Source organism: Malaclemys terrapin, chromosome 9 (assembly GCF_027887155.1).
Source record: "Malaclemys terrapin pileata isolate rMalTer1 chromosome 9, rMalTer1.hap1, whole genome shotgun sequence".
Taxonomy (NCBI): Eukaryota; Metazoa; Chordata; order Testudines; family Emydidae; genus Malaclemys; species Malaclemys terrapin.
Window position 1 is genome coordinate 47,156,068 of NC_071513.1, and position 13,396 is coordinate 47,169,463.

Consider the following 13,396-nt stretch of genomic DNA (forward strand, 5'->3'; position numbering starts at 1 on the left):
TTCTCTTTGAGGGAGGTTTTGGGGAAGGGGCTGACAGGAGAGGTCCTGTTGATCAGGGAACTGAGAGTCAGCCACAGGGGTCCAGGAGGCAGTGTGGAGGCCTCCCTCATGCAGATAGCTCTGGCCTCTCTAGGGCCCCCAAGATCTGAGAAGATCTGCATGTTCTGGAGTCCAGATCTCCTGCTGCTTCCACAGAGAGGCCAACCCCGCCTCACAATGGCAGAATTCAGAGGAGGTTGCAGAAAGGGAACCTCTTGGGGTTTCCTTGCCCCTGCAGAAGTTCTGCAATGAGGGGCACTCTATGGTCGCATGTTCCCTCATGATGCTTCCAGACAACAAGAACTGATTCCTCTGCTGCTCTTCATCAGTAATGGAGGAATCACCAAGCCTCAGACATTCTTGTCTTTACACAGGATTTCTTTAGCATATCAGATCATCCAAGTCAGTATCCTCCTTTGGCTGTGGCCAGCAATGCTTTGTAGGAAGGAAATACCCACTGCCATAATGCACCTTCCAGTGAGCGATGCCGTACATGTGCACTGGGGAAATTCCTTCCCATCCCATGCACAGTGATCAGCATATGCCTTGTATATTTCACTTTCTCCTCATTCCCTGGACATTTCACACTGACCAGCCCTTCCAAAAACCTTCCTGGAACCACACAACTATAAAATGTGTTTTAAATGATAGCTTAAAGCAAAGTCAACTAAATAAACTTGCATGGTTCTAAAAGTGTTTTGAATGATCAATTGGCATTTCTCACAAAATTCCTTAACATAAAACACTGCTTTATTAGCAGTGGTGTCGTATGGTAGTGACATGGCTGTCAGCTGCAGTGGTTTGAGCCATTGCTGTAGGATAATGCAATATTTTTATTATATAATCAATACCTAGCTCTTTTCAGCAGTAGATCTCAAAGCATTTCACAGTTTTTAATATATTTAGCCACATACAGCTGTGTGAGGCAGGGCCCTGCTATTATCTCCATTGTACTCATGGGAAACTGAGGCACTGAGCAACTTGCCCCAGGTCACACAGGAAATCTGTGGCAAAATTGAACCCAGGTCTTCCAAGCCCTCGGCTAGTGCCCTAGCTGCTGGACCACCTGATTGGGGACAATGATAATCACTAATCCTCTTTCTGCCATTTTACTTAATACAACCACCCAGTTATGCCACCTTCCCAGTGACCAGTACCGAAATCAACAGGACTGCTTCGCAGTCAGGTGCTGCTCAGTGGACTGGAATCTTACCTCATTTATACCAGTGTAAATCAGGAGTAATTTAATGGAAGTCAGCAGAGTAATACTTTTATAAAACTAGTGTGAGGGTGGCAGAATCGGGCCCTTTGTGGCATTAGTGAAATACTCCCTGGGCAAGAATCCTCCATTTTGATGCTGCCAGGATGGATGAGCTGGGCACATAAGCGCTTTCCTGCTCTGCTTTAGTTTGGGGTTTCCCTCTGGTTCAACTTATCCTCCTGGTACTGTTTCTTGTTTTCCTGTGTGCAGTTGCTAGGTTACCATCTGGCCTTCCAACCACTGCTGGGCTGCCACCTGGTGGGAATCTTTGGGAGACACTGTTACTTAGGAGCCATTCTGATTCCTGGGTGGGCATCATGCAGCTTCTGTCTCCCTCGTCTTTCTTAAGGATTAAAACTATCTAGGACAACAATCGCAGTGCATGAACAAGCTCCTCTGCTGCTGCTCCTAGCAGGCATGGGAACCTCCAAAAAAAGGAGAGGAACCAGTGGTTTCAGGTTTCATAAAACTAGCTCAGATTTGCAACCCCCTCTTTTTTTGCCCCCCTATGATTTAATTTAAGCTAGTGCTTTCCTCCAGGACAGCTAGGTTCTGTTCCTGGCTCAGCCACTGACTCACTACATGACTGTGGGCAAGTCACCTCCATGCTTGGTGACTCCATTTCCCCAGCTATAAATTGGGCAGAACACTCACCCATCTTTGTGGGATCTCTGCCTAACAATTATTGTACCATAATTTAAGGGTGATCGATTAAATCCAAATTTTTCTAGCAACTTGGGCTTGGCATTAGGGATGGATGAGCCCCCTTCAGAAGCATATTGGGCATAAGCAATTGCCTTGAGCAGGTATCATCACTGTATTTATTTGATCTTAGCGTTTTCTGTCGTCTAACCAACCTTCTTTTCTCAGTTATTCTGTATTTGTCTGCCATTCTGCCCTTCCCTGCATCACTCTTCACCCTATCTATTCCCTTGCCATTTCACCTATAATCCCCACTCAGCATGACACAACCCAGATAAATTTGAGTTCAGATCAAACTCAGCCCATGATATTCATAAGTGGTTTCAAAATTAGGCACAAACCTTCCCTTCCCTCCCTGGCTCTGTTTGGCTCAGGCAAGTACTAGCACCTCCAGAGAAGTCTTCAAACCTTCCCTTCATACTGTACTGGCCGCTTGGGTTTGCAAATGTGGTCCTGATTCAGGAAAGCACCTAAGTGGGTGCTGAACTTTAAGCACATGTTTAAGGCCCAGTGCCCTTCCTGCAGAGGATTGCTTTGTTGGCTCATGGTCTTGGGCTGGAAGTGTTGTGGGATCAGGCTTTCTCATGAGATTTCAGGAGCTCTGATTGGGGTTGGGCCAGCAGTCCCCACAAGAGAAGCCTCAATCCTGGAATCTAAACACTGTTGTGTTGCTTCTGGATCTGGATGCTTGTTCTGGACCTTCGGCTGCTTCTACAGGATGCTTGTATGATCTTGATTCCTACTTGTCCCATTCAATCCCTTCCTTCCTCTAGCCCATTTTATAAGTAGGATTACCCCCTCCACCGAATGCCCAAACCTAATGAATTGCTCTTGGGGTTGTCTGTTACCAGATAAAGATGTGAAGGATATACCTATTGAGCCTGGCCAGTCATTCAAGTACAGCTGGAAAGTGACGACTGAGGATGGGCCGGCTGGCTCAGATCCTCGCTGCCTGACTCATTTCTACTACAGCTCCATCAACCCAGTCCGAGACACGGCCTCGGGGCTAATCGGCCCCCTCTTGATCTGCTCTAAAGAATCAATGGATCAGAGAGGGAATCAGGTGAGCTCTTCCCTTTCAGCGTAACCACCTGCCATGGCGGAGGTGGGAGGTGTGGCCAAAGTGTGCTGGAGTCCCATTCCTTTCCTGTTGGAGCTGCAGGACAAAGCCATTGCGGTACGACATAGTGACACTACACCGCAGCTTCCCAACATTTGAATTTTCCCATTGTGATAATGCATCATTGCTTGCTAATTTTTCATCCTTAGGGACAGATCCCAAAGCCCTTATGTAGGCAAATCTCCCACTAGCTCACGTGAGAGGTTTGCTTGGCTAAAGGGCTGCAGAATTTAGTCTTTACTTTCCATGACACCAATATTAATCAGAACTGACAAAACCTGTGTCTGTTGCCTTGATTTCAGTGCAGACATATGGTTACCTGCTCTGGACAGCTTGTTCTGCTATCAAGTGCCTGGTCATATATCCATATGATGGGTAACTTACATTACTAAGTATCTGAGATCAGAGCTGATGTTACAGAAACACAGCAGTTGGGTTATATGAAATGATTCACATTGTAACTCACACCTATGCTCTCCTGCCCCTGAAAGATCTCAATGATTCTGGAATAATAATAATCCCTAGCTTTTTTCATCCGTAGATCTCAAAGCACAAGGAGTCAGGATCATTATCCCCATTGCACAGATGAGAAAACTGAGGCATAGGGAGGGGAAGTGACTTGCCCAAGGTCATCCAGTAGGCCAGTGGCAAAGCTGGGAATAGAACCCAGATCTCCTAAATTGCAGTCTAGTGCTCTATTCACTAGGCTGCACTGCCTGAGAGGAAACAGCCTCATAAGTGCATAGGTCACTAACATATCCATGGCACCAGGTGCATAGTAGTGTAGCAGCAACATTAAGAGCGAGGGAGTGTGTCATAAGGCATGGCCACCCCATAGCACTCCTTTTTGCCCAAGCATAGCACTGCCAGCACTCCCTGCCTCAGTTTCCTTCCCTGAAGTAGATCTCCTCAGCTCTCCAACACAGGTCAATGCTGGAGATGTGGCTTAACCCTCCAGCAGCGTTACAATGAACATGACCCCTTCCAGGGTAACAACAATCCAGCTAAAAGTCCCAACAAACAAAAAGGTTCTTCTGCCCTCCATGGGTGTCTTTTTAGCCCACCATTTGCGTCCTGGTCCCAGTCCCTTTCTGGGTTACCTTGGTGTCTTCCCTGCTCCAACACAGGGCACTCAGCCCCAAGCTGGTGCCCATGGAGAACCCGGCTTTCTGCAAACCCTGGCTCATGGCTGCACATCCCAGACTGAGCTCTTTCAACTCTTTGATGAGGCAAATCCCTTATCGCACAGGTGGGGCTGATCCCATTTCCCCAGAGTATCACGCACCCTGTTCATGAGACAGAGTATTTGTTTTTGTTCTAGTCCTGTCTCTGTGGCCCTGAGCAAGGGCCCAATCCTACGGAGTGCTGATCCCTTCAATGTCCTCTTAAGACACTGGGAGTTAAAATTAATGAGCTCTGACAACAAAATCTATTAACATTTTCTTAAATCCCCAATACGTATGGTCAGTGACTGGGCTTTTGGCTACTGCCAGGGTTGTGTTAATGTCAGTGAAGGTAGAATTTGGCCCCAAAGGTTCAGACGTTTGCTTTGGATGAGCATCTAGCACGTGTCTGCTCCTCCAGAGCGCACTCCGTGTCTGCTCCTCCAGAGCGCACTCCTGGGCAAGGAGACTTGCAAGAGCAAGCTTTCATGGCACATTTCCAGTGCTTCTCTTTGGGTTGAGGCATGAGTTGTGCTTTCTGCAAAGAGCTTTTCCCAACCCTGGTTGTAACATGAACACAGAGCAGCTTCGTGCTCAGACGTGCTCAGCCTGGCTGCTGCAGCTCACTCTGGAATCTACCATCTCTGAACTCACCTAATATAAGAACAGGAGTACTTGTGGCACCTTAGAGACTAACAAATTTATTAGAGCATAAGCTTTCGTGGACTACAGCCCACTTCTTCGGATGCATATAGAATGGAACATATATTGAGGAGATATATATACACACATACAGAGAGCATAAACAGGTGGGAGTTGTCTTACCAACTCTGAGAGGCCAATTAATTAAGAGAAAAAAAAAAAAAAAACCTTTTGAAGTGATAATCAAGCTAGCCCAGTACAGACAGTTTGATAAGAAGTGTGAGAATACTTACAAGGGGAGATAGAGTCAATGTTTGTAATGGCTCAGCCATTCCCAGTCCTTATTCAAACCGGAGTTGATTGTGTCTAGTTTGCATATCAATTCTAGCTCAGCAGTCTCTCTTTGGAGTCTGTTTTTGAAGTTTTTCTGTTGTAATATAGCCACCCGCAGGTCTGTCACTGAATGACCAGACAGGTTAAAGTGTTCTCCCACTGGTTTTTGAGTATTTTGATTCCTGATGTCAGATTTGTGTCCATTAATTCTTTTGCATAGAGACTGTCCGGTTTGGCCAATGTACATGGCAGAAGGGCATTGCTGGCACATGATGGCATATATCACATTGGTAGATGTGCAGGTGAACGAGCCCCTGATGGTATGGCTGAGCTGCTGCCTACATACCGTGAGGCTCTAGGTTGGAGTTTAGCAGCAGCCATATGCTGGATACATGCACACACAGGATGTGCAGCCACAGGACTCCACTAGCTGGCTGAGAGCGTTGTCGTGCCCACTGGCTGAAGCGGTGGGTGGGCAGGCCAGAGCAGGAATCAAATGTGTGCACAGTGGTGGGGTAGCAGCAGGTCAGTCTGCATCAGAGGCAGCCAGGACAATGGTCAGAGCTCTCTGGAGGTCAATAGGCAAAAGATCCAAGCCCAGGGGCTGGGTCAGTGGGTTGGGGAGGCGAGGTCAGGCAACGCAACAAGGCTGGGTTGGGAGAGGCAGCAACCAGCAGACAATAGTCTGTTGCTCAGACAGCTTCCTCTTCCTGTTGGGACCTTTCTATAGTCCAGGTACCCAGGGAGAGTGCTCCTGTCCATCCAATCAGGGGCCCATAGGCCTTTAGCAATCAGGCTGTTGTTCAGGGCAGGGATTAAATGCATTGCTGGGCACAGCAGCTAAGGCTGCCACCTGGTGGGCCTGGGTGCAGTACCAACATCCTGCCCAGTCTTGGGTGATAGTTGGCAGGCACACTGTGACCTCTGAGTGTCAGTTTACATCCAGGCCAGAGCCATCCCAGATTATGAATAACCCCCTTCCTCTGTGATTCCCAGATGATGTCGGATGAGACTAGGTTTGTGTTGTTTTCGGTCTTTGATGAAAACCACAGCTGGTACCTGCCAGAAAATATACAGAGGTTCTGCACAGATGCAGCTACTGTGAATCCCCAGGATCCTGAATTCTATGCCTCAAATGTTATCCACAGTGAGTATCCCAGGGTGTGAGCTGTAAGTAGAGGACTGAAGAAAAAAACAGGATTATTCATACATAAGGACCTATCTTATTGGCTCAGCACAATTATGGTAGATCAGTGTTAGCTGATATTAGCTAGCAATGAATGACCTGATCTTGGGTTCTTTCTTGAGTGTAAGCTGGCCATGACTGTCCTGATCTGGGCTCCTTCTGGAGGGGGAATGTGATCAACAGCTGCTTGTTGCCAGGGAATGAACTGAAGTCTTAACTGTATTGTCACACCCAGCTAAACTATAAAAGGTTAGCCGCCATGTGAGACCAAAGCACTGATAAAACTTCTCACACTTTATGCCTCTTCCAGGTATTAATGGCTACATCTTTGACAACCTGCACCTGAAACTTTGCCTGCATCAAGTGGTGTACTGGTATGTCTTAAGTGTTGGTGCCCAGACAGACTTCCTGTCTGTTTTCTTCTCTGGAAACACCTTCAAACACAACATGGTCTTTAAGGACATGCTCACCCTCTTTCCACTTTCTGGAGAAACCGTCTTCATGAGCATGGAAAAGCCAGGTTAATAACTTTAGTTGTTTTATAAATTACTGTGCCCAGCTGCTGTGCAGTATATGTTAACAGAGACAGGTCAGCATGTTACATCAGGAGCATTTTACATGCATGAACTGTAGGGATCAGCTAGAAAAATAACCAGCTTTATTAAGAGAAAGAGATAGATTAATCAGAACTCAACTGAAACTGCATGAGCACGTAAATGGTAATTCCAGGTGCATCTGGTTCCGCCCTACTCCCTCCCCCACAACAGAGCTCCTCAGCTAGCTATCAAGTTACATCATCAGAACAGGTTTCAGAGTAGCAGCCATGTTAGTTTGTATCCGCAAAAAGAACAGGAGTACTTGTGGGACCTTAGAGACTAACCAATTTATTAGAGCATAAGCTTTCGTGGGCTACAACCCACTTCATCAGATGCATAGAATGGAACATATAGTAAGAAGATTTTATTTATATATATATATATATAACATGAAAAGGAGGAAGTTGCCATACCAACTCTAAGAGGCTAATTAATTAAGATGAGCTATTATTAGCAGGAGAAAAAAACCTCTTCTTGCTATATGTTCCATTCTATGTATCTGATAAAGTGGGTTGTAGCCTATGAAAGCTTATGCTCAAATAAATGTGTTAGTCTCTAAGGTGCCACAAGTACTCCTATCATCAGAACAAACTCCTACGGTGTGGCTACCTTACAGAAGTTTACCATGTTTGAACACAGTTGTGAAGAATCAGCCTTGCTGGCCTGATGCTGACCATGACCTGGTGCCCAGTGTATAGATGAAGAAAAATCATATTCGGTATTGTGTGTGCTACCCACAGTCAAACCCTGCAGATTATAGCTTCAGAGAAGCACCTAATTTCCAGTCTCTGAAATCTTTCTTGGGTGTTACGTGTTCCAGAGAGACAAAAGAGCAGAGCTGAGAAATACAACAGACACAGTCACATTTTGTGCCTGTTTTGGCCACTAACGAATGATGTGAAGAATGCTGAGAGATGTAATGTTATTGTGAAGTTACCCCTATAAAAACCTCTAAATTAAAAAAATTGTTAAACTTTTAAACTTTTTTTTTTTTTGAGCAAGGAACTTTGAGAGTAATTCCCAGAGTACTTTATTCAGGTGCCAGGGGCAGAAGCTGATTGGTCATTCCCAAAAGACTTTAGAAAAGCCACAACCACTCTTTTGGCCACTCGGATTCCCCCCTTATGGAATGCAACAAGCACCCTTCCTTAACTTGCCATCACTACTCCTTGAGTTGCAAAACTATACTGTTCCACTCCTACAGAATCCCATGTGGGATGGGTGATGGAACGCAGAGCCTTCTGCCTCCAGGGGACTGGTTTGACAAGGTAAATGCTGTTACCATCTAATGGTGATCTCATGTCTTATGTGAAGTGCCCAGACGGCTTGAGTCCCATTCTTAGTGGCAATAAAAAGCTACCATCAGCACTGGCCTCCTTGTTGGCCATCTGAACAACACAGAGGCAAATGACTCAGGCCTTGATCCACGAGGGAGGAGCTCTGTCTGTGTACAGCGTCATTGACTTCCCTGGGACTATGCAAGGGTGTAAGAATCTGCCCGCATGGATCTGGCAAGATCCGGGCCTAAATGAGCCGGAAAGAATGAACACACCTTTCCCTTCTAGGGGCGCCTCCCCGGGATACATTGACAAGGACAGTGTGCAGGAAGCATACGCTGTCTCCCTATATGCTGTATCTTGTCTATAATAAATACAGGCCTTCAACCCCCAGGGCTGTCAATCTGGCACCTTTCACCCCCATCAAACGTACTTAAAACTGTATTAAAAATGGTTTAAAAAATACATCTGGACTGAGTCATGGTAGACAAGGTTCCACCACCTGGGAGTGCTGTTTCTATTCAATAATTTGTTGTTTGTTTCTTGTCAAAGTGATCTGCAAATTATTCTTTTAAAAATTAGGCTTGTTCCTTTATTTTTGTTTCTTATCATTTATAGAGAAGGCCTTGAATTTTTTAAGTCAGCTGTGGTTTTTGCTTGGTTTTGCAAGGCCAGCATCATTAACTGTTTCACTTCTGATAGTTTTAGCAGAATTTCAGCTTTTCTGTAGTTGTGGGCAGAGCCTGGGCAGATTACCACCACCATTTTTACCAGTACGAGTCATGCCATTGCATGACACTGCAGTAAGATCAGCACAGCACATGTATGCAGATTTAAATTTTAAATAGCACCCAACATTCTTGCAGCCTTTTAAAAACTCAGAACAAATCTTACTGACAATATGTATGGCTGGAGAACAGACTATATTTTAGTGCCTAGTTGAGATTATTTTAAGTGTTTTTGTTCTGTTATAATGCATGCAAATTCTTCCATATACGCTCTGTCAAGTTTGTTCCAGCCTCCCAACCCAGTTTCCAAACGATAGTGAATCCCAACATGCTGGGCCTATGGCTTTCTGCTGGTGTCAGCAAAATCACTCTTAGGCCTGGTCTACACTACGGGTTTAGGTAGACTTTAGCAGCGTTAAATCGAATTAAGCCTGGACACGTTCACACGACAAAGCCCTTTCTTTCGACTTAAAGGGCCCTTTAAACCGGTTTCTTTACACCACCTTCGACGAGGGGATTAGCGATAAAATCGGCCTTTGCGGGTCGGAATTGGGGTAGTGTGGACAGAATTCGACATTATTGGCCTCCGGGAGCTATCCCACAGTGCTTCATTGTGACCGCTCTGGACAGAGCTCTCAATTCAGATGCACTGACCAGGTAGACAGGAAAAGCCCCGCGAACTTTTGAATTTCATTTCCTGTTTGCCCAGCGTGGAGAGCACAGGTAACCATGCAGAGCTCATCAGCACAGGTAACCGTGATGGAGTCCCAGGATCGCAAAAGAGCTCCAGCATGGACCGAACGGGAGGTACGGGATCTGCTCGCCATATGGGGAGATGAATCAGTGCTAGCTGAACTCCGTAGCAGTAAAAGAAATGGCAAAATATTAGAAAAGGTCTCCAAGGCCATGAAGGATCGAGGCCATAACAGGGACACACAGCAATGCCGCATGAAAATTAAGGAGCTACGGCAAGCCTACCACAAAGCCAGAGAAGCAAATGGAAGGTCCGGGGCAGAGCTGCAAACTTGCCGCTTCTACGCGGAGCTGCATGCCATTCTAGGGTATGCAGCCACCACTACCCCAACCGTGTGCTATGACTCCGTCAATGGAGAAACACACAGGGAAGAGGGTTCGGGGAACGAGGAAGATGAGGATGGAGGTAATGTAGGTAGCTCACAGCAGCAAGGAAGCGGAGAAACCAGTTTCCTCAACAGCCAGGATATGTTTGTCACCCTGGACCTGGAACCAATAACCCCCGAACTCACCCAAGACCCTGAGGGCACACAGGGGACCTCTGGTGAGTGTATCTTTGTAAATATTACACATGGTTTAAAAGCAAGCATGTTTAATGATTAATTTGCCCTGGCAATCGCGGCCAGTACAGCAACTGGAAAAGTCTGTTAACAACGTGTATGGGGATGGAGTGGAAATCCTCCAGGGACATCTCCAGAAAGCTCTCCTTGATGTACTCCCAAAGCCTTTGCAAAAGGTTTCTGGGGAGGGCTGCCTTATCCCGTCCGCCATGGTAGGACACTTTACCACGCCAGGCCAGTAGCACGTAGTCTGGAATCATTGCATAACAAAGCATGGCAGCATATGGACCCGGTGTTTGCTGGCATGCAAACAACATCCATTCCTTATCTCTCTTTGTTATCCTCAGGAGAGTGATATCATTCATGGTCACCTGGTTGAAATGGGGTGATTTTATTAAGGGGACATTCAGAGGTGCCCGTTCCTGCTCTTCTGAACAGAAATGTTCCTCGCTGTTAGCCACGCGGTGGGGGGAGGGGTGAAGTGATCATCCCAGAGAATTGGGTGTGTGTGGGGGGGTGTGGTTTAGTTGGGTTTGTGCTGCATGTTAACCCGGAAACCGCAGCCCCTCCTTTTACATTGAAAACCCATTTTAAATGGCCAACCCAATTCATGCTTGATATGGGAAATGAGGGCGCTGCTGTTTGAAACCATTCCCACATGTTACCATGGCTGCCTGCAAGCCGAAATCTGTTGCCTGGCACTGCGTGAGTGATCTCTCATGCCAAACCGGCAGGCCCTCACTATAAGAGGAAAAATATGACCTTGTAACGAAAGAGTGTACCCATTGTTCTCTAAAATGTGTCTTTTAACCACCTCTCCCTTCTCCTCCACCAGCTGCAAATGTTTCTCCTTCACAGAGGCTAGTGAACATTAGAAAGAGAAAACGGAGGACGTGGGACGATATGTTCATGGAGCTCCAGATGTCCTTCCACGCTGATAGAGCACAGCAGAATGCGTGGAGGCAGTCAATGTCAGACATGAGAAAAGCACAATATGAACGAGAGGAGAGGTGGCGGGCTGAGTCGCGGGATGAAAAGAGCAAGTGGCGGGCTGAAGATGATAGGTGGCGTCAGCTTGCAGACAGAAGGCAAGAGTCAATGCTCCGTCTGCTGGAGCATCAAACTGATATGCTCCTGCGTATGGTTGAGCTGCAGGAAAGGCAGCAGGAGCAGAGACCGCCGCTACAGCCCCTGTGTAACCAACAGCCCTCCTCCCCAAGTTCCATAGCCTCCTCACCCAGATTCCCAAGAACACGGTGGGGGGGCCTCTGGCCACCCAGTCACTCCACCCCAGATGATTGCCCAAGCATCAGAAGGCTGGCCTTCAATAAGAGTTAAAGTTTTAAAATGCAGTGTGTCCTTTTCCATCCCTCCTCCCCCACCCATCCCAGGCTACCTTGGCAATTATCCCCCTACTTGTGTGAGGAATTAATAAAGAATGCATGAATGTGAAATAACAATGACTTTATTGCCTCTGCAAGCAGTGCTCGAAGTGGGGAGGGGAGGGTGGGGTGGTTGGTTTACAGGGAAGTAGAGTGAACCAGGTCGGGGGGGGGGGTTGGAGGGTTCATCAAGGAGAAACAAACAGAAGTTTCACACCGTAGCCTGGCCAGTCACAAAACTCGTTTTCAAAGCTTCTCTGATGCGCACCGCGCCCTGCTGTGCTCCTCTAACCGCCCTGGTGTCTGGCTGCGCGTAATCAGCAGCCAGGCGAGTTGCCTCAACCTCCCACCCCGCCATAAATGTCTCCCCCTTACTCTCACAGATATTGTGGCGCGCACAGCAAGCAGCAATAACAACGGGGATATTCTTTTCGCTGAGGTCTGAGCGAGTCAGTAAGCTGCGCCAGCGCGCTTTTAAACGTCCAAATGCACATTCCACCACCATTCGGCACTTGCTCAGACTGTAGTTGAACAGGTCCTGACTACTGTCCAGGCTGCCTGTGTACGGCTTCATGAGGCATGGCATTAAGGAGTAGGCTGGGTCCCCAAGGATCACGATAGGCATTTCAACATCCTCAACGGTTACTTTCTGGTCCGGGAAGAAAGTCCCTTCCTCCAGCTTTCGAAACAGACCAGAGTGCCTGAAGACGCGAGCATCATATCCCATCCCATCCCATCTCCTAGAACTGGAAGGGACCTTGAAAGGTCATCGAGTCCAGCCCCCTGCCTTCACTAGCAGGACCAAGTACTGATTTTTCCCCAGATCCCTAAGTGGCCCCCTCAAGGATTGAACTCTCAACCCTGGGTTTAGCAGGCCAATGCTCAAACCACTGAGCTATCCCTCCCCCCCATGTACCTTTCCTGGCCATCCCACGTTGATGTTGGTGAAACGTCCCTTGTGATCCACCAGGGCTTGCAGCAGCATTGAAAAGTACCCCTTGCGGTTTATGTACTCGGTGGTTTGGTGCTCCGGTGCCAAGATAGGGATATGGGTTCCGTCTATGGCCCCACCACAGTTTGGGAATCCCATTTCAGCAAAACCATCCACTATTGCCTGCACGTTGCCCAGAGTCACTACCTTTGATATCACCAGGTCTTTCATTGCCCTGGCAACTTGGATCACAGCAGCCCCCACCGTAGATTTGCCCACTCCAAATTGATTCCCGACTCACCGGTAGTTGTCTGGCATTGCAAGCTTCCACAGGGCTATCGCCACTCGCTTCTCAACTGTGAGGGCTGCTCTCATCCTGGTATTCTCGTGCTTCAGGGCAGGGGAAAGCAAGTCACAAAGTTCCATGAAAGTGCCCTTACTCATGCGAAAGTTTCGTAGCCACTGGGAATCGTCCCACACCTGTAGCACGATGCGGTCCCACCAGTCTGTGCTTGTTTCCCGTGCCCAGAATCGGCGTTCCACGGCATGAACCTGCCCCAGTAACACCATGATTTCCACATTGCTGGGGCCTGTACCTTGTGAGAGGTCTATGTCCATGTCAATTTCCTCATCACTCTCTTTGCCGCGCTGCAATCGCCTCCTCGGCTGGTCCGGGTTTCGCCTTGGCATGTCCTGGCTCTGCATATACTCCAGGACAATGCG

General features: G+C 47.5%; 2 protein-coding genes across 5 annotated transcripts in view; both read left to right on the forward strand.

The window, feature by feature from the left end:
• The window catches only part of F8 (coagulation factor VIII), a 92,475-nt gene that overhangs the window by 31,326 nt on the left and 47,753 nt on the right, over positions 1–13,396 (forward strand). For all 4 annotated transcript variants that reach the window (XM_054040166.1, XM_054040169.1, XM_054040168.1 and 1 more), the window contains exons 11-13: positions 2,854–3,065; positions 6,257–6,407; positions 6,757–6,966. In XM_054040166.1, the coding sequence (XP_053896141.1) occupies positions 2,854–3,065; positions 6,257–6,407; positions 6,757–6,966 (573 nt within the window). The remainder of the gene's footprint in view (positions 1–2,853; positions 3,066–6,256; positions 6,408–6,756; positions 6,967–13,396) is intronic.
• LOC128843369 (uncharacterized) lies at positions 7,594–11,807 on the forward strand. The gene is made up of 2 exons (XM_054040170.1): positions 7,594–10,344; positions 11,196–11,807. The coding sequence occupies exons 1-2, from the start codon at positions 9,777–9,779 to the stop codon at positions 11,696–11,698; spliced, it is 1,071 nt and encodes a 356-aa protein (XP_053896145.1). The 5' UTR covers positions 7,594–9,776; the 3' UTR covers positions 11,699–11,807.